This window comes from Nycticebus coucang, chromosome 4 (assembly GCF_027406575.1).
Source record: "Nycticebus coucang isolate mNycCou1 chromosome 4, mNycCou1.pri, whole genome shotgun sequence".
NCBI lineage: Eukaryota > Metazoa > Chordata > Mammalia > Primates > Lorisidae > Nycticebus > Nycticebus coucang.
In genome coordinates this window covers 112,894,871-112,916,687 of record NC_069783.1, presented here as the reverse complement: position 1 = coordinate 112,916,687, position 21,817 = coordinate 112,894,871, and the positions used below count along the sequence as shown (strand labels likewise).

At 42.4% G+C, this 21,817-nt stretch overlaps 1 protein-coding gene across 1 annotated transcript in view; it reads left to right on the top strand.

The window, feature by feature from the left end:
* The window catches only part of CCDC62 (coiled-coil domain containing 62), a 50,578-nt gene that overhangs the window by 15,226 nt on the left and 13,535 nt on the right, over positions 1-21,817 (top strand). Inside the window, exons 6-10 of the mRNA XM_053589780.1 lie at positions 5,870-5,971; positions 12,945-13,033; positions 13,381-13,496; positions 14,397-15,122; positions 19,128-19,280. Coding sequence (XP_053445755.1) covers positions 5,870-5,971; positions 12,945-13,033; positions 13,381-13,496; positions 14,397-15,122; positions 19,128-19,280 — 1,186 coding nt within the window. The remainder of the gene's footprint in view (positions 1-5,869; positions 5,972-12,944; positions 13,034-13,380; positions 13,497-14,396; positions 15,123-19,127; positions 19,281-21,817) is intronic.

The window sequence follows — 21,817 nt, the reverse complement described above, 5'->3', positions numbered from 1 at the left end:
CTTCCCATGGTGAGCTCAGAAACAAGAGAACAGGGCAGCACCTGTGGCTCAAGGAGTAGGGCACCGACCCCACATACCAGAGGTAGTGGGTTTAAACTCACCCCTGACCAAAAACTGAAAAAAGAGAAAGAAATGGAGATTTAGAAACAAGAGAATAAGAGAGCTAGCAAAAACATGTAAGGATTCTCTAAGATTTTGGCCTGGACCTGACATACCATTACTTCCGTCTCAGTTTATTGGTCGAAGCGAGTCATGTGGCTGAACTCAAAGTCAAGCAGTAAGGAAACATACTCTGCTCTTTTATGGGAAGAATTGTAATTAGATACAAGGAGAGATGGGAATTTCTACCAATAACACAGTTGACTACCCGAGTGGCTTTTGGTGCAAATTCCTTTGGGTTCTTTTCTATTTTTTTAATATCTTTTTCTCCGTATTTTATTTATTTATTTTTGAGATAGCATCTCGGTTGTCCTTGATAGAGTGCCTTGGTGTCATAGCTCACAACAACCTCCAACTCTTAGACTCAAGAAATCCTCTTGTCTTGGCCTCCTGAGTAGCTGGGACTATAGATGCCTACCACAATACCCAGCTAGTTTTTCTATTTTTAGTAGAATTGGGGGGGGGGGGTCTCTCACTTTTTTTTTTTTTTTTTTTTTTTTTTTCAGTTTTTTGGCCAGGGCTGGGTTTGAACCCGCCACCTCTGGCATATGGGGCTGGCACTCTACTCTGTTTGAGCCACAGGTGCCGCCCATGGTGGGTTCTCACTTTTGCTCAGCCTTGTCTTGAACTCCTAAACTCAGGCAGTCCACCTGCCTAGAGTGTTAGGGTTACAGGTGTGAGCCACCTCATGTTGCCTCTTCTTTTCTATTTTTTTTTTTTTTTGAGACAGAGTTTCATTATGTCACCCTTGGTAGAGTGCTGTGGCATCACAGCTCACAGCAACCTCAAACTCTTGGGCTTAAGTGATTGTCTTGCCTCAGCCTCCCAGGTAGCTGGGACTACAGGTGCCTGCCATAATGCCCAGCTATTTTTTTTTTTTTTTAAGCAAGAGAGACTCACTATGTTGCCCTAGGTAGAGTGCGGTGGCATCACAGCTCACAGCAACCTCAAACTCTTGGGCTCAGGCGCTTAACTTGCCTCAGTCTCCCAAGCAGCTGGAACTACAGGCACCTGCCACAATGCCTGTTTTTGTTTTTTTTTGGGGTTTTTGTTTGTTTGTTTGTTTTTGCAGTTGTCATTGTTGCTTAGCTGGCCCAGGCTGGGTTTGAACCCGCCAGCTCTGGTGGATATGGCCAGCACCTAAGCCGCTGAGCTACAAGCGCTGAGCCACACCCAGCTATTTTTTGTTGCAGTTGTCGTTGTTTAGCTGGACCAGGTTGGGTTTGAACCCACCAACTTTGGTGTATGTGGCTGGCACCATAACCACCATGCTATGGGTGCTGAGCCTTCTTTTCTATTTTTGTTTTCATGATAACTCCATGATTCACTTCTTTCTGAGTAATAGAATTCTTAAAGTTTTGTAATGAAATGAAGGCAAGGTATACCAAATAAGCTAGTTCTGTATATTTGAATATGGATACAGGTAATGGTCTAAAAATTTTAAATTGTCAAGTGAAGAGGGGGAAAAAGGGGGAAAAATAAAAAAATTTTTAAAATTATAAAAATTTTAAATGTCTACAAAGATTTGGTGGAAGGCCTACCTTTTTTGGCCTTTGTCCACTGTGAGGCAGCAGAAACTGCTGGATTGAGGAGCTATCATTTTACTTACAAATCTGCATCCATAGTGTCACATTTTATACAAGGTCATTGCAGTAGACAAGAGGACCGAGTCCCACTGTGGAATAGCAACCTGAGAAGCTATGAGAGAGACCTTTTACATTTCTTTCAACTAAAAGATTATGAAAGATTATTTTGGCTGATTTAGTTTAAAAGATTCAGTCTTCTAAAATCTCATCTTTACGATGCCTTGAAAGGTTTCACTTCCATTTGTAGCTTCAGCTGAAACCATAATCATTTTATAAGCCTATTTTTTTTTTTTTTGTAGAGACAGAGTCTCACTTTATGGCCCTCGGTAGAGTGCCATGGCATCACACAGCTCACAGCAACCTCCAACTCCTGGGCTTAAGCCATTCTCTTGCCTCAGCCTCCCGAGTAGCTGGGACTACAGGCGCCCGCCACAACGCCCGGCTATTTTGCAGTTTGGCCGGGGCTGGGTTTGAACCCGCCACCCTCAGTATATGGGGCCGGCGCCTTACCGACTGAGCCACAGGCGCCGCCCCTATTTTTTTTTTTTTTTTAAGACAGAGTCTCACTCAGTTGCCCTGGGTAGAGTGCTGTGGTGTCACAGCTCACAGCAACCTCAAACTCTTGGGCTCAAGCAGTCTCCTTGCCTCAGCCTCTCCAGTAGCTGGGACTACAAGCAACTGCCATAAGCCCACCCAACTAGTTTTTCTATTTTAGTAGAGAGGGAGGTCTCGCTATTGCTCAAGCTGGTCTCGCACTCTTGAAATCAAGCAAACCACCCTCCTTGGCCTCCCAGATGCTAGGATTATAGGCATGAGCTGCTGTGTCCAGCTATCTTTTTTTTTTTTTGAGACAGTTTCACTTTGTTACCCTCAGTAGAGTGCTATGGCATCATAGCTCACAGCAACCTCAAAACTTTTGGGCTCAAGTGATTCTCTTGCCTCAGCCTCCCAAGTAGCTGGGACTACAGTTACCTACCACAACACCTGGCTATATTTTTGTTTGCAGTTTGGCTGGGGCCGGGTTTGAACCCGCTACCCTTGGTATATGGGGCCAGTGCCCTACTCACTGAGCCACAGGCACCGCCCATATTGAAAACATTTTTAAAAAAAGAAAAATATGGTAGTAGAATGGACAATAAGACAGACAGACTGGAAAAGATTCTTTGAAGAGTTAACATTTGTCCAGTCTGAGCCAGAGCCAGACCCTGCCTCTACTAAAAAATAGGAAAACTATCCTGGCATTGTGGTGGGTCCCTCAGAAGGATACCCTTCTGAGTAGTATCAGCTACTCAGAAGGCTGAGGCAGGAGAATCACTTGAGCCCAGAGGTTTGAAGTTGCTGTAAACTATTAGGCCACAGCACTCTACTCAGGGCAGCAGAGTGACACTGTCTCAAAAAAAAAAAAAAAAAAAAAGTTAACATTTGAGCTGAAACTTGAATTATGGGAAGACTTAGCCTTGCAAAGATCTGGGCCAAGTACCTTTTAGGCAGAAGAAATGGCAAATGCAAAATCCTGGGGTGAGGCTCAGCACCTGTAGCACAGTGGTTACAGCACCAGCCCACATACACCAAGGGTGGCAGGTTCAAACCCAGCCCGGGACAGCTAAACAACTGCAACAAAAAAATAGCCAGGTATTGTGGTTGGTGCCTGTAGTCCCAGCTACTTGGGAGACTGAGGCAAGAGAATCGCTTAAATCCAAGAGTTGGAGGTTACTGTGAGCTGTGACATCACGGCACTCTATCAAGGACGACATAGACTCTGTCTCAAAAGAAAAGAAAAAAAAAAAAAGCCCTGGGGCGAGTTTTGAGTTTGGAACATTCTGGGATCTTTTTCTGATACCAACCAATCTTTCAGTTCTCTGACAGCAACCGGATGTCCAAAATTCAATCAATTTGACAATCTCTACTACCTACAATTAATTAACGTTGGTCTCACAAGCTAAAGGACTTAGTCCCACAAAATTGCCCCCCCTTTTGTCACCAGTCACAAACCCAGGGGCCACCAACTGGCTATACATTGGGGATTCCCCACAACCCTCTCCTCGGGTTTGATAATTTGCTAGATTGTCTTACAAAACTCAGGAAAACAATTTATTTACTTTTTTTTTTTTTTTTTTTTTGTAGAGACAGAGTCTTACTTTATCGCCCTCGGCAGAGTGCCGTGACATCACACAGCTCACAGCAACCTCCAACTCCTGGGCTTAAGCGATTCTCTTGCCTCAGCCTCCCGAGTAGCTGGGACTACAGGCGCCCGCCACAACGCCCAGCTATTTTTTGGTTTGCAGTTCAGCCGGGGCCGGGTTTGAACCCACCACCCTCGGTATATGGGGCCGGCGCCTTACCGACTGAGCCACAGGCGCCGCCCACAATTTATTTACTTTTGCGGTTTATTATAAAGGTTACAACTGAGGAACAGCCAGGTGGAAGAGATGCATAGGGCAAGTCATTGTGGGGTGTTGAGCTTGGGGATTCCATGCCTTTTCTGGGTGTGCCCCCAACCTGGACACTCTCAAATCTTCTTACTCAAGAATTTTTATAGGCTTGGCGCCTGTGGCTCAAGCGGCTAAGGTGCCAGCCACATACACCTCCTGAGCTGGCAGGTTCAAATCCAGCCCGGGCCCGCCAAACAATAACGGCTGCAACCAAAAAATAGCCTAACGTTATGGCAGGTGCCTGTAGTCCCAGCTACTTGGGAGGTGGAGGCAGGAGACTTGCTTGAGCCCAGGAGTTGGGAGGTTGCTGTGATCTGTGATGCCACAGCACTCTACCCAGGGTGACAGCTTGAGGCTCTGTCTCAAAAAATAATAATAATAATTTTTATAAAGCTGCAGTGTCCTTCCCTCCCCTTCCTGGAAATAGATGAGTGGGGTTTGTAAGTTTCAACTCTCTAATCACTTGGTGTTCCTGGTGACCAGCTGCATCCTGAGATCATTTGGGGTCTCAGCCAAAGTCACTTCATTAGCATAAGCTCTAGTGTGATTGACTTGGGTCCTTATGAATGACAAAAGGCACTCCTATCACTTAAGAAATTCGTTAAAAACAAAAACAAAAAAATAAAATAAAAAAAAAGAAATTCGTTGGGAGACTGGCACAGTGGCTTATGCCTGTAATCCTAGCGCTCTGTGAGACCAAGGCAGGTGGATTGCTTGAATTTACGAGTTCAAGACTAACCTGAGCAAGAGCAAGACCCAGTCTAATAAAAATAGACAAACTGAGGGCTCGACGCCCATAGCACAGTGGTTACGGCGCTGGCCACATACACCTAGGGTGGCGGGTTCAAACCCGGCCCCGGCCAGCTAAACAACTGCAACAAACAAATAGCTGAGCATTGTGGCGGGTGCCTGTAATCCCAGCTACTTGGGAGGCTGAGGCAAGAGAATCGTTTAGGTCCAAGAGTTTGAGGTTGCTGTGAGCCCAATACTCTACTGAGGGCAACATGGTGAGACACTGTCTCAAAAAAAAAAAAAAAAAGAAAAACTGAAGCAAGAAGATTGCTTGAGCCCAAGAGCTGGAAGTTGCTGTGAGCAACTCTACCCACCACCACCTCTACCCAGGGTGACAGCTTGAGATTCTGTATAAAAAAACAAAAATAGGCTCCTCAGCGCCTGTAGCACAGTGGTTACGGCACTGGCCACATGCACCGAGGGTGGTGGGTTCAAACCTGGCCCAGGCCAGCTAAACAACAATTACAACTATACCAAGGAAAAATAGCCAGGCATTGTGGTGGACACCTGTAGTCCCAGCTACTTGGGAGGCTCAGGCAAGAGAATCACTTAGGCCCAAGAGTTTGAGGTTCCTGTGAGCTGCGACATCACGGCACTCTACCGTAGGCAACATAGTGAGATTCTGTCTCAAAAAATAAATAAGTAAATAAATAAAAGACTCTGGACTATCACAGGAGAGATAGGGCTACTGCAGGAAACCAGTCATCAGAGAGAAAGTAAAGCCTCGGACCAGGGTTATTGCCAGGGACTCAGCAAGATGTTGGATATGGACATAGATCTAACAGGATTATTCAGATTATTGGGAAGGGAGAGTTGAGGACATGAGGGTTAGTCATGGTGTGTATTTTCCTATGAACTAGCATTTATTTGAGGACTTTTTCTTTTTCCTCTGTTGTGAAGAGGACCTAAGTGAAAAGACAACAGAAAATAATGAACAACGAGAAGAAATCATTCGCCTCAAGCAAGAGAAGAGTTGCCTACACGATGAATTGGTTTTTACTGGTAAAAATGGATGATTAGTTTAAGTGATTGAATTGTGTGTTCGTAACCTAAACTTTCTTTTTACTTTATTGCCCTCCATAGAGTGCTGTGGCGTCACAGCTCACAGCAACCTCCAACTCCTGAGCTTAGGCAATTCTCTTGCCTCAGCCTCCCGAGTAGCTGGGACTACAGGCACCTGCCACAATGCCCAGCTATTTTTTGTTGCAGTTTGGCTGGGGCTGGGTTCGAACCCACCACCCTCTGTATGTGGGGCTGGCACCCTACCCACTGAGCAACAGGCACCGCCCCATAACCTAAACTTTCTATGATACTGTTATGACAGGCTAAAAGAATTATACCTCATTCAAAACAGCTTTTTGTATTTATTTTTGTTTGTATTTTTTAATACCCTTTAATGGATTTGTGATTTGCCAGGCAGGAAATGTTAATGTTGTCATTGTGCCTCCCAGGAACTGTTTCCTCTTCTGAAAAATGAAAAGCTACACTCCCTTCTAGCTAGAGCTCTGGAAGGGAGCATTGAAATGCTCCTCAGTGTATGATGGGGCCATATCCCAACAAACTCATTTATTGTAAGTTGAAAATGCATTTAACAAGCCTTACTCACCAAACATCATAGCTCAGCCTAGCCCATCTTACACATCATCAGAACACTTACAGTAGCCCACAGTTGGGCAAACTCACCTAACACAAAACCTATTTTTTTTTTTTTTGTAGAGACAGAGTCTCACTGTACCTCCCTCTGTAGAGTGCCATGGCGTCACACGGCTCACAGCAACCTCTAACTCTTGGGCTAACGCGATTCTCTTGCCTCAGCCTCCCGAGCCGCTGGGACTACAGGCGCCCGCCACAACGCCCGGCTATTTTTTTGTTGCAGTTTGGCCGGGGCTGGGTTTGAACCCGCCACCCTTGGCATATGGGGCCGGCGCCCTACTCACTGAGCTTCAGGCGCCGCCCCACAAAACCTATTTTATAATGAAATGTTGAATGCCTCATGCAATGTATTGAACACTGTATTGAAAGTGAAAAACAAAATGGTTTTGGGGGTACTCCAAGTACAGTTTGTACTGCATGCATATCACTTTCTTACCATTGTAAAGTCAAAAAAGTTGTGAACTGTTTTAAGTAGGAGACCATCTGTGTTACTACTTTGAAATTTATTAAGAACAAATCTGTCTGGGTGTGGTGGCCCTTGCCTGTAATCCTAGCACTCTGGGAGGCTGAGGCAGGTAGATTGCTTGATGAGTTCAGGAGTTCAAGACCAGACTGAGCAAAAGTGAGACCCCTTCTCTAACACTATCCAGGCATTGTGGTGGACGCCTGTAGTCCTAGCTACTCGGGAGGCTGAAGCAAGAGGATCTCTTGAGCCTGAGGATTTGAGGTTGCTGTGAGCTATGATGCAACAGCACTCTATCTAGTGAGGGTGACTGAATGAGACTTTGTCTCAAAAAAAAAAAAAGAATCTGATGGATTAATGAAGATGTTTATAATTTTGCAAATACTAGATCAAAATTAGGACTGCAACATTTCTCCAGTTTTGTAAAGAAATTATCTGTAATTATTGCAGTTAGAAAAATATTCGTGTGTTTTGTTACAATTATTATGACCCTAAAATAAGAATGCCAGGGATGAATTTTTGTTGATTTAAAGTAATTTCCCACTGTTTAACATAGTCCCTTCTGATAAACATAAAAGTCATGTTTCATGCCCTGCCATAGTGCCATAGACACCAGCCCTCGCTAACCCCCTGTATCTCAGATTTTCTACTGGTAAAGCCCTCTCGTTTTTCTACTCTCAATAGAGAACTACTGATAGATACAATTTATTTATATCCTACTAGTAGAGATTTTATTGGGCTTTCATTTAGGCAGCTTGTGGTATGTCAAGCTCCAAATAGAAAACAACACTCCTTCAGTATACTCATACCTACCCTTGATTCCCCTTCTTCTAAGAAGAGAATTTTTTATTTTATTTTATTTATTTATTTTTTTGGGAGAGTTTTCTGCTTTGTCACCCAGGCTAGAGTGCAGTGGCTCAATCATAGCACACTGCAGCCTCAAGCTCCAGGGCTCAAGCCCTCCTTCCTTCACTTTGCAAAGTGCTGGGAGTATAGGGGTGAAACAGCATGCCTTGCCAAAAAGAGAATATATTTCTATAAATTAAAGGAAAAACATAGTATTACATTTAAGTGTTTTCAAATAAAATAGAATTCTTAATTTTAATCTCCTGTGATTAAAGATTGGGAGAAAGTGTAGTTTTGTGGGCGGCGCCTGTGGCTCAGTGAGTAGGGCGCCGGCCCCATATGCCGAGGGTGGCGGGTTCAAACCCAGCCCCGGCCAAACAGCAACAAAAAATAGCCGGGCGTTGTGGCGGGCGCCTGTAGTCCCAGCTGCTCGGGAGGCTGAGGCAAGAGAATCACGTAAGCCCAAGAGTAAGAGGTTGCTGTGAGCTGTGTGACGCCACGGCACTCTACCGAGGGTGGTACAATGAGACTCTGTCTCTACAAAAAAAAAAAAAGAAAGTGTAGTTTTGTGCCACTAGAGGTCACTATTTTCATTATTTCTGGGATAGCTGCATCTCCAACTAATGATGCCTCTGACATTCTAAAGATACAGTGTATTTGTAGCTTTACATTTGAATTCAAACAATCTTTGGATCAGCATTTGTATGCCAGGCACCCTGCTATTTGTTTGGAAGCTCATAGTCCTATTGAGTGTGTAGTACTTTACAAGTGGTATGAATTATGCTATGGGAGGGTAGAGGAAAGAATCAAGTTTATGGGATATTTTAACACTCTCCTTTCTTTTTGGTTTATCATATTTTACTCGTGCATCCTATTATGTATTACGAAGTAAAGTACATAGAGTATGTTAGCTAATACTATAATAGATTTTATTTTGTGAAATAATTTTTATGTAATTTCCTAAGCTGATTTTTAAATATCTCTTCTACTGAAGACAATCTCATGCCATTGTCTATAAACTGTTTTTATATATTTTAATTATAAGAGGAATTAAGTGTAAAAATATGCTGTCAGGTGCTATGGCTGAAAGTTAGTGCATTTTATTTCAAGTTAGAAGACATCTTAAAGTTTCTTTTTAGCTTAAGTGCATAACTTTCTTTTCCTCTTGTTGAAGATGAAGTTCTTCACATAGTCTGAGAGAGCTGTTTCATTTGTTTGTACATATTGCTTATAGTAAGTTTGAAGATAGAACAGTGACACTTGTTTACATTCCTGAGGGTCCCATGAACAAGGCCTTGTGCCACTGGGCGTTTTGCCTCAGGTTTCCCAGTCAGTAAAAGGCGGAACCTTGATCAGAACTCAGCAGTTTCCAAACTTCCAGTGCCCCTTCTGTGGCTGTGTGTTGCGCAGGCTGCTTGCTCAGGCAGATATCAGCAGAGATCTTTGTTTTCTGTGACCAACTTGTGAAAATAGCCAGATTCCACTTTTATCTCTCAGCTAATTCAGCCACATAGAAAACTATCTGAACTAGGGAGACATTTACATAAATGGTGGGATTGCCTCTTATGCCAACACTAGATTGTACTAAAATCAGAGTTTAAGGGCAGGGTGCAGTGGTTTATGGCTGTAATCCCAGCACTCTGGGAAGCCGAGGCAGGCAGATTACTTGAGTTTAGGAATTCGAGACCAGCCTGAGCAAGAGCGAGACACTGTCTCTAAAAAATAGCCGGGCGTTGTGGCAGGTGCCTGTAGTCCCAGCTACTCTGGAGGCTGAGGCAAGATAATCACTTGAGCCCAAGAGTTTGAGTTTGCTGTGAGCTATGACACTATGGCACTCAACCCCAGGGCGACTGAGTGAGAGTCTGTCTCAAAAAAAACAAACAACATAAAATCAGAGGTTAAGGCAGCATTCACATATATTTAAAATAAGTCTGAGGGCAAGATAAAGTAGTTGGCTTTTGTTTATGAGCCATGCTGTATCCAAAATAAGTGTCTTTAAACATCAGGAATACAGCCAGCATGTGGAGATGCTGCTGCTGTGAGCAGCATGTGGAATTGAGAACAGCTGAGTCAGATGTTCCATGGGCATCATTTTCACTGTTAAAACATCTGAGTTTCCTTTTTAATTTTTTCTTTATGTGTATAATTGAATTCACGTAAACTAAATGCAGCTCTGCATAAATTGTGCAAGTCTACTATATTTATGTGGTTTTGTAAGGCGTTGTCTGATGCAAAGAAATCAATTAATGATTGAATAGAGAAAACGTAGTTTAAACCTGGCATGGTGGCATTCACTGTGCTTTTCTTAAGGTTCTCAATTTTGTGCGCAAGTATTACCTTTAAAAGTAACATGATGCGGGCGGCGCCTGTGGCTCAAGGAGTAGGGCGCCAGTCCCATATGCTGGAGGTGGCGGGTTCAAACCCAGCCCTGGCCAAAAACCACAAAAAAAAAAAAAAAAAGTAACATGATGCTACAGACTCACCTTGGAAGGGCCTGAGCATTAAGCGTGGGAGGGAGCGGTTTGCACAGACCACTTCACTTCACATTCTTTCCATTATACACACTTGGTCCGCTGTGAGCACCAGCAAACACTGGCAGAATAGTTGTCTAAGTAGAGTCAAAGTCCACCGCAAAGCACACACCTTCACTCTTAAATGTTTATGTGATGCTCCAAATACACAGGGATTATAAATATTCTGTTTTATCCAAAAAGTGATGCGAAAAAATGTGTTTTAAGAAAGAACCATAAATATAAGTTGCTAACTCTTATTTAGATTGCATCAGATTTACTTAAAATCAATTCATGTAAAGTTAGGTGGTCATTTTATACATTTAGTTTGAACTCAGTTCTTAGGAAGGTATTGTTTTTTTTTTTTTAAGAGAAACATTTATTGTTGATATCTCAATTCTGTGTGAATCTAATTAATTCTCCTTAAGCATAATATTAATATTTTTTCTGGTATAATACCTTAGATTCTTTCCTTACTATGGGTTCACATTTAGCAAGTTCTGAAACTATTTTTAAAATATTGATTTCCCATACAACTCTGGTAATACTGAAATGTTTTATGTTTCAGCATAGCAATTACTAGCAAGCAGAAAGAGTTTTTTAAAAATAGAAAATATTTAAAGGAATATTAGGCTTTTGGTAAAATAGGTGAATAGTTTGTCTACCTGTGGGGCTACCTCATCGGTACAATTACATGGTATCTTTAGTCAGTGAGAGTATGTAGGAAGGGCTTGATTTTCGAGATTGATTTATATTCCCCCCATATAATGTTAATTTTTTTCTGCTTATAAAGATAGTACGTTGTTTGGGTTTTCAATAATGAACATACGGGCGGCGCCTGTGTCTCAGTGAGTAGGGCGCCGGACCCATATGCCGAGGGTGGCGGGTTCAAACCCAGCCCCGGCTGAACTGCAACCAAAAAATAGTCGGGCATTGTGGCGGGCGCCTGTAGTCCCAGCTGCTCAGGAGGCTGAGGCAGGAGAATCCCAAGAGCTGGAGGTTGCTGTGAGTCCTGTGACGTCATGGCACTCTACCGAGGGTGGTAAAGTGAGACTCTGTCTCTACAAAAAAAAAAAAAATGAACATACATTCAGAATATACTTATATAAAATGAAAAGAGTTAAAAATTAAAGTAATATATATTAATATGTATAGAGATTTTAGAAATCACTCTCATCCTATCTCCCAAAAAAGAAAGATAAATAGGCTCAGTGCCTGTGGCTCTAGCGGCTAAGGTGCCAGCCACATACACCTGAGGTGGCGTGTTCAAATCCAGCCCGGGCCCGCCAAACAATGACGGCTGCAACCAAAAAAAAAAAAAAGAAAGATAAATAATTCTGTTTAATCTTCCCATCTAAAAATAACTTCTTTTTTTTTGAGACAGAGTCTCCCTATGTTGCCCTTAGTAGAGAGCTGTGGTGTCACAGCTCACAGCAACCTCAAACTCTTGGACTTAAGCGATTCTCTGGCCTTAGCCTCCCAAGTAGCTGGGACTACAGGCGCCCACAACGCCCAGCTGTTTTGTTGTTGTTATTGTAGTTGTCATTGTTGTTTGGCAGGCCCGGGCTGGGTTCGAACCCACCAGCCCTGGTGTATGTGGCTGGCGCCCTAGCCTCTGAGGTACAGGCACCAAGCCTAAAATAACTTCTTAATACTTTGGTATATGTGCTGTCAGATTTTTTCTGTGCATATGTATATACAAAAACACATTTAATTTTGAATCCTGTTTTGACTTAGCTTTATATTGTGAAAGTTTTTTTGTAATCTTTTTTTTTTTTTTTTTAGAGACAGAGTCTCACTTTATCACCCTTGGCAGAGTGCCATGACATCACAGCAACCTCCAACTCCTGGGCCTAGGCGATTCTCTTGCCTCAGCCTCCCCATTAGCTGGGACTACAGGCGCCCACCACAACACCCGGCTATTTTTTTTTGTTGCAGTTTGGCCGGGGCTGGGTTTGAACACACCACCATCAGTATATGGGGCCGGCGCCCTGCTCACTGAGCCATAGGCACCGCCCTATATTGTGAAAGTTTTCCCATTCAATGAAGTATCTAGTTAGAATCACAGGTTAAAGCTCTTTCCGGTAGACCATTCTGCTATTTTTAAGTTCACAAGCAACAACAAAAAAAACCCTGTTAGTTGAGCATTAAATTATTGGAAATAGAGAGGTCTGTGTTGATATGGCTGATGAAAAGTGTTTTAGGGCGGCGCCTGTGGCTCAGTCAGTAAGGCGCCGGCCCCATATACCGAGGGTGGCGGGTTCAAACCCAGCCCCGGCCAAACTGCAACCAAAAAATAGCTGGGCGCTGTGGCGGGCGCCTGTAGTCCCAGCTACTCGGGAGGCTGAGGCAAGAGAATCGCTTAAGCCCAGGAGTTGGAGTTTGCTGTGAGCTGTGTGAGGCCATGGCACTCTACCGAGGGCCATAAAGTGAGACTCTGTCTCTACAAAAAAAAAAAAAAAAAAAAAAGAAAAGTGTTTTAATAATATTTGTTCTCAAATAGTAGAGAGAGAAAAGAGGAAAGATGAGCTGCTTGACATTGCAAAGTCAAAGCAAGAACGTACAAATTCGGAACTGCATAACCTGAGACAGGTATGTCCTCACTTATCCTTCTGTGTTAGGTGAGAAATATTTACAAACACATAAAAATTAGGAAAAATGCATGTCACTTCTTTTTATGGTGCTTTTGGAATCCTAGATACATTAGACATATATCATATTTAGCATAATAAATAAGGTCTTGCTGTGGTCAGTAAAGGTTAGGAGACTCACTAACCTAATAAATCTTAGTGCTGACATAGGAAGAATAAAGGCAGATGTATTTGCCATATTTCTCTTGTAACTATCTCATCAGTTAATGGGATTTGAAAGCACCTAATTGTTGGTTCAGTTTAGTTTTGTTATTACAATTTATATTAATTTATCAATATCTACGGCAGATTTACGTAAAACAACAGAGTGATCTGCAGTTTCTTAATTTCAATGTGGAAAATTCTCAGGAATTAATACAAATATATGACTCAAAGATGGAGGGATCAAAGGCCCTGGAATCCAGGTAATCTTAGCAAGATGCTATTAATAAGTTCTTATATTTTATCCCACCGTTTGAGCAGTATTTATTGCTTACTTACCATGGGCCAGTACTTAGTACTGTTCAGCATATAGTACCAAATCAATGTATGTGAACTGATAATTATCATTATAGTCCTGGATTACAATGAGACCTGATGTAAGAATTTTGGGCATGATTCTAATCCCAGCTGCCACTACCAAAAGATGCCAAAACAGCACAGAATTCTCTTTTTGGCAAAAGCCCCCTGCATACAGCTCTTTTTCCTTTTTGAATTTCATTGCCACTGGGAGACACTAAAGATGAGTTGTAGTTATTCCTTAAAAGCATAAATTAACCAGGTGTGATGGCTTGTACCTGTAGTCCCAGCTAATAGGAGCCTGAGCTGGGAAGATTGTGTGAGCCCAGGACTTGGAGGCTGCAGTGAGCTACTATCACACCACTGCACTTGGGCCTGAGTGACAGACTGAGCCCCCATCTCTCTTGTTTTTTTTTAAAGCACGAAATGATTTATGCCATTATAGGAGAGAATTGTATTTTCTAAGGTATCGCAATGATACAAATTAGAATACCTGAATACATGTGACATGAAAAACTGTAAAGGAAGGTTTATGGAAAGGTTTTATCACTTGTACGTAGTATTCTTGAGTTTTTTGCGTCATATAGACAGCCAGTACAATAGTAGTTGAGGATGGGAAATGGAAAACAAATAGGGGCTCCGTGGGCAGAGGCTTTCTGTAGGAGGTCAAGTTAGAATTGGGCTCTGAAGACCAGACAAGGGGGTCTTATTGCAATTTAGCTCTACTAGTGAGGTTGGGGTGAAATATTTAGGATGATCACATCAAGTATATCTTATAACCTTCGTTTTCTGTAATGCCACCATAGCAGAGACATGTGTTTATCAGACCTTGAAAATAATCACCCAAAAGTTGATGTTAAGAGGGAAAAACATCAGAAGTCACTGGTTAAGGACCCAAAATTTGAGGCCATGTTGATTCAGCAAAATAGGGCAGACAAGAGCTCTTGTGACATATGCAAAGAGAAGAAACTCCAGCTTAATTCTGCATTTGGGGAAAAAAATCTAATTACTCTCTCATCTGTATTTACAAAAGACTTAATGGAGAAACAAAAACCTTGGTCTCTGGGAGGAAAAATACAGATTGAACCGGAAAACAAAGTTACATTTTGCAAGATCCATGGAAAATCACTAAAAGGTAATGGAATAGAGGTTCAAAATGAAGAGAAACAACTCTCAGAAGTATCAGCTTTCTCTGATGAAAAGCAGTGGCATGATGTCAATGTTTACCTGGGTCTGGCCAACTGTCCAGGCTCCAAACAACCAGACAAGCTGGAAGTGGAATGTCAAAATCAGATGGAAAGGTCTGAAATCTCATGTTCCCAGAAAAATGGAGCCTGTCTGGGTGAAGGTGACGTGTGTGAGTCCAAGTGCTGCCACCCAAGTAACTTCATAATTGAGGCCCCTGGCCACATGTCTGATGTAGAATGGATGAGTATTTTCAAGCCTTCCAAAATGCAAAGAATTGTTCGCCACAAATCTGTGTGCACTTGTTCAGAAAGCGTCAGTGGGACAAAGTACAACTCCTCGATGAGGTTAGTAACAGTCACCACTGTAAATACTTGGGGGTCATATGTACCAATGTTTGGAAATATAAAGGGCTGCAGTAGCCACTTCATGCCTATTGTTAAACAGATATCAGGGTTTTCAAACAGGAACCTTGTTTAAGATAAACTATTCACTCCTTTCATCACAGCATAGACTGCTGAGTCCTTGACTGGACAGAGCCTGTACTGGATTCCAGTGAAGAGTTTGTACTGAGGATGGCTTCTGAGGCAAAGGTTTTGTTTAAAAACAAAACCGGTAATTATGAGTTGGGCAAATATGTTTTATTAAAAAACAAACCGGTAGATCCCCGTGTAGAGTGGAATGCTGTTCTGGAGCATTCCTCACCCCAGGAGCCATTCTGAATTGGTAAGTTAACCCTTTCTGGTACAGAATGCGTTACTCATTTTATACCCCACATAAAAGTTTCTACTGGGTCTTCTCCAGGCTCACTCTGCGTATTCAGGTGCGTCAGCCTTGAGTTTGGTTCTTATCTGATTTGGAAATTACATTTCCTAAACTTTCTTACTTAAAAAAAAAAAAATCAGTGGCTCAGCGCCTGTAGCTCAAGCGGCTAAGGCGTCAGCCACATACACCAGAGCTGGTGGGTCTGAATCCAGTCCAGGCCTGCTAAACAACAATGACAACTACAACCAAAAAATAGCCAGGTGTTGTGGCAGGCACCTGTAGGCCCAGCTACTTGGGAGGCTGAGGCAAGAGAATCACGTAAGCTCAGGAGTTGGAGGTTGCTATGAGCCGTGACGCCACGGCATTCTGGCCAGGGTGACAGCTTGAGGCTCTGTCACAAAAAAAATCACTGAGAGACTTTACCTAACAAATGTAATCAATGTAACCTGGTTTTTTGTTCCCTCAATGAGTCCCCAGCAATTAAAAAAAAAGTCACTCAAGAGAAAACATAATCATATTTGTATTCAACATGCTGGTAAAGGTACTGTTTTGTTTTGTTTTGTTTTTAAAGATGAAAATGGAGGGCAGTGCCTGTGGCTCAAAGGAGTAGGGTGCCAACCCCATATACCAGAGGTGGAGGGTTCAAACCCAGCCCTGGCCCAAAAAATAAAAAAAATAAAAAAGATGAAAATGGATGAGTTATTAGCATATACTGCATTCTTCAAGCTCATCTTATTGTTAGAATTGCTGAATCTTTTTTTTTTTTTTTTTTTATGAGACAGAATCTCACTTTGTCACCTCAGCAGCAGCCTCCAGCTCTTGGGCTTAGGCGATGCTTTTGTCTCAGCCTTCTGAGTAGTTGGGACTACAGGCACCTGCCACAACGCTTGGCTATTTTTTTTACTTTTTGTTGCAGTTTGGCTGGGGTCACATTTGAACCCACCACCTTTGGTATATGGGGCTAGTGCCCTAATCAATGAGCCACAGGCACCGCCCCAGAATTGCTGAATCTTGTGGTTGAGTAATGCTATAATAATATCTGCTATTTTTAAATAAAGTGTGGCTCTTCAATCTTAAATTACAAAAGATGAAGTTTCCATATTGAGAGCCGTATTTTAATCATTACATTGACTTTCATAGGAGTTTATGATTTAAAATTTCTTTCCAAGGTAGCACCTGTGGCTCAGTGAGTAGGGTGCTGGCCCCATATGCCGAGGGTGACGGATTCAAACCCAGCCCTGGCCAAACTGCAACAAAAAAAAAATAGCCGAGCGTTGTGGCAGGCACCTGTAGTCCCAGCTGCTCAAGAGGCTGAGGCAAGAGAATTGCTTAAGCCCAAGACTTAGAGGTTGCTGTGAGCCGTGTGACGTCATGGCACTCTACCTGAGGGCGGTACAGTGAGACTCTGTCTCTACAAAAGAAAAAAAATTTCTTAATAGTATTTCATTATTCGGAGGATTCCCTGGCCCTATTTTATTATTTTTATTTATCTATTCATTTTTCCCTATATCTCTTTTAAAGGCCTGAGTTATTTGACTGTCATACAGATAGTTATTCTGCCAATTAAAAATTGAGACAGAGTCTCAAAAGCCTGTTACCCAGGTCAGAGTACCATGGCGTCAGCCTACCTCACAGCAACCTCAAACTCCTGGGCTTAAGCAATTCTTCTGCCTCAGCCTTCCAAGTAGCTGGGACTACAGGCATGTGCCACAGTGCTCAGCTAATTTTTTTGTTTTTAGTAGAGATGGGATCTCACTCTTGCTCAGGGTGGTCTCTAATTCCTGAGCTCAAGGGATCTTCCTGCCTCGGCCTCCCACAGTGCTAGGGTTATAGGCGTAAGCCACTGTGCCCCACCTGAAAATTTTTTTTAAGTTGGTTGCCATACTAAATGCATCTATTCTTATTTGGTTTTTAAAGATCTTTGGGTAATTGCAAGTGTCAGTAGGGTACAACTGCCTATTTTTCACTATTAAACAGGAACACGTATATTAAGGGAAAAAGCTTATGTCAGATAGTTTTAAGAGCATAATGGATTAAAATTAATGTATGAAATAAATTCGAATTTACATTCAGAGGTTTTTTCAAGGCCCTTTTGACCTTGCTGACTTAATACAATTGAAATGACGGCATGTTCTGCCAGCGGGGACGCATGCCAAGGCATCACATGACAAATACATGATTAGGTGGAAAAGATAATCATGTTTTCCTATTTTTCCTTAGATTATAAGAACTTGTGTGCCTACTTTATGATCTAACTAAAATGTTCACATTTGTGCCACCATTCCATTTGACAAATAGAGGTTTACTGGTGGAAGGAGGAACCAAAGGCAGTGTGTCCTCAGTTACATGGGAGGAATTGGTTCCATGGCCTCTGGTCCATTCCAGAGCAGTTTTTGCTGTTAAATTCTCCTTTGGACCCAAAGTTTAGTAACATGCGTAGAAGCATAGATACATGTTTGTTCCTAATACTGTCTACCTGTAGGAGAATCAATGAGCCTCAGTGGGCCATGATACTTTTACAAAGGACTTTTAAAAATCCATTAACAGGGCTCAGCGCCTGTAGCTCAAGCAGCTAAGGCACCAGCCACATACACCTGAGCTGGCGGGTTCAAATATAGCCCAGGCCCGCCAAACAATGACGGCTGCAACCAAAAAATAGCCGGGCTTTGTGGCAGGCACCTGTAGTCCTTGCTACTTGGGAGGCGGAGGCAGGCACCTGTAGTCCTAGCTACTTGGGAGGCGGAGGCAGGCACCTGTAGTCCTAGCTACTTGGGAGGCGGAGGCTACTTGCTTGAGCCCAGGAGTTGGAGGTTGCTGTGAGCTGTGATGCCACAGCACTCTACCCAGGGCGATAGCTTGAGGCTCTGTCTCAAAAAAAAAAACAAAAAAACCATTAACAGAAATCAACCTTACATGCCAAAAACCTAAATTTTTTACAAATATAATCTTACTCTATGTTGACTTTTCCCCCCTCCGTTTTGGATGACCCTGTGCCTAGAACTATCTTTTCCTTGTATTTTGGGAAAAATAGAAATCCTCTATTATGGGCAGTGCCTGTGGCTCAGTGGGTGGGGCGCCAGCCCCATATACCGAGGGTGGCGGGTTCAAACAGGGCCCTGGCCAAACTGCAACAAAAAAAAAAAATAGCCAGGCATTGTGGATTCGAGAGGCTGAGGTAAGAGAATTGCTTAAGCCCAGGAGTTGGAGGTTGCTATAGTCCTAGCTACTCGGGAGGCTAAGGCAAGAGAATCGCTTAAGCCCAAGAGCTGGAGGTTACTGTGAGCTATGACACCACGGCACTCTACCAAGAGCGATAAAGTGAGGCTCTGTCTCTAAAAAAAAAAAAAGAAAGAAATCCTCTATTATAGTTACTCTTGACTAAGAATTTTGTTATTACCTATAAACAGTATGCATTAATTTATAATGTTCTACTGTAATCTGTAATATTCCACTCAAATTTAAGCCACTTCATTAAGAAAACTTTTTTTTTTTGTCCTCCTTAGATACTTTGAGGTGTAAGAGTATTAGCAACATATGTATGATATTGTTTTAAGATACCTGTTTTTGTTTGATTTCATTATTCATAGTGAACTAGTTGCCTTCCAACATTCCCACTGTTTGGGTTCTTCAAAATCTGCCTTAAAAGAGGATGAGACAGAGTCTTCTTCTGATAAAAAGAACTCACCTAAAAGTTGGTCAGTCAAGAAAGATGAAGCAGTATCCAATGAAAAGGTTTGTATTTTGCTTAGAAAGCCACCTCTTATTCAAGCAAGACTCCTCACCAGAGTCCTTTTGATGCTTCTCCAGCTTGCTGTTAGCTTGCTTAAGTCCTATAAGCACTCTTCCCCCGTCCACTCTCCCACCGATTAACCACTGTCCTAAAGTTGACTTTTATGCTTTTACCACATAAGTGTATATATATATATATATATATATAAATGTTACATAGTGTTTTTGTGTCTTAAAAATGTACATAAATGGTAAAATATTGCGTATATCCTTTTGCAATATGATTTTTCCTACTGTGTTGATATTTTGTGATATTTATCCATGCTGGTATTTGTAGACATAGTAGACTAAGTCTATTTTATTTTATTTTATTTTTATTTTATGATAGTCTCTGTCACCCTGGGTAGAGTGCTATGGTGTCATAGCTCATAGCAAACTCAAATTCTTGGGCTTGAGTGATCTTCTTGCCTCAGCCTCCTGAGTAGCTGGAACTACAGGGGTATGCCACAATGCCCAGCCTTTTTTTTTTTTTTTTGTAGTAGAGGTGGAATCTCACTCTTGCTCAGCTGGTCTCGAACTCTTGAGCTCAAGCAATCTGCCCACTCGGCCTCCCAGAGTACTAGGATGATTACAGGCATAAGCCACCATACCTGGCCTAGTCTATTCATATTCCTATTGACTGATGTGTAGTCTGTTAAAGGAATAGAACTCAGTTTATCCGAGTCCCTACTGCTGGGCAGTCAGGTGTTTCTACACTAGCACGGACATCCTTGTTCACCTCTCTGTGCTTACAGACAAGAATTCTTTTTTTTGAGACAGAATCTCAAGCTTTCACCCTGGGTAGAGTGCTGTGGTGTCACAGCTCACAGCAACCTCCAACTCCCGGGCTTAAATGATTCTTTTGCCTCAGCCTCCCAAGTAGCTGGAACTATAGGCACCCACCACAATGCCCAGCTATTTTTTGGTTGTAGTTGTCGTTGTTGTTTGGCAGGCCCGGGCTGGGTTCTAACCCACCAGCTCTGGTGTATGTGGCTGGCACCTTAGCCACTTGACCTACAGCCAAGAATTTCTTTCTTTTTTGTTGTTGTTGTTGTTGTTGAGACAGTCTCACTACATTACCCTTGGTAGAGTGCCATGGTGTCACAGCTCACAGCAACCTCAAACTCCTGGGCTTAAGCAATTCTCTTGCCTCAGCCTCCCAAGTAGCTGGGACTATAGGCACCCGCCACAATGCCAGGCTATTTTTTGTTGCAGTTGTCATTGTTGTCTAGGAGGCCCCGGCTGGGTTCAAACCCTCCACCCTCAGTATATGTGGCTGGTGCCATAACCATTATGCTAACGGCACTGAGCCAGACAAGAATTTTTTTAAGGTTGTTACATACAAACAGTGTCTTCATCATAAATGGGGTCGTCATTGCAGCTCTTTTACAAAGAAAACAAGCTCAAGTAAACTAACTGTCGATGCTCTTTAATCTTGAGCATTAAATTAGACTTGCCTAGGTTTAAATCCCTGTTTTACTTTGTCTTAACTCTATGAGTGGGCGGCGCCTGTGGCTCAGCGGGTAGGGCGCCGGTCCCATATGCCAGAGGTGGCGGGTTCAAACCCAGCCCCGGCCAAAAAAAAAAAAAAAACCACAAAAAAAAAAAAAAAAAACTCTATGAGTTCAGGGCAGGCAGTCCTTGGGTTACAAAGTAGTTTCTTTAAGTTTCTTCTTAAGTTGAATTTATATGTGAGTTGGAACAGGTACATTTACTTTTTACCTATAATAGTCTCTATTTACAACTGTAAATCATACTTCATTCAGATGTTTGTAACTCAGGGGCTACCTATAAAATTATTTCTTTGAATTTTTGTTTCTTCCTCTGCAAATGTGTAGTCATAACACCACAGTTGTTTGGTCTAACTGAGATATTGTAGGGGATAGTCCCTACTAGGTATTTGCTGAGCATTAGTTTTGTTAGCATAGTGCAGAGATGAGGTAAAAACTGGAGAAGTGATTAAAGGAGGGATATTCTAGCCAGACCTGAAGATTATTGTCTCTTTGGATTGAATAACCAGACACAACTGCCCTATGAATTGAAAACAAAGCTATAGATACATGGAGTTTAGCATGCAAGAAGATGCACATTATTTGTCCTTAGGAGGATACAAGTTAAACCACATTGAAATACTACTTCATACCTATTGGAATGTCTGAAATTTAAAATTGGCCATACCGGGTGGCACCTGTGGCTCAGTCGGTAGGGTGCTGGCCCCATATACCTAGGGTGGCGGGTTCAAACCCAGCCCTGGCCGAACTGCAAAAAACAAAAAAACAAAACAAAAAAAAAATAGCCGGGTATTGTGGCGGGCACCTGTAGTCCCAGCTACCTGGGAGGCTGAGGCAAGAGAATCGCTTAAGCCCAAGAGTTGGAGGTTGCTGTGAGCTATGTGATGCCATGGCACTCTACCTAGAGCCATAAAGTGAAACTGTCTCTAAAAAAAAAAAATTGACCATATCAAGTATTGACTAGACTGGGACTTTCTTATGGTGATGGTGGGAATGTA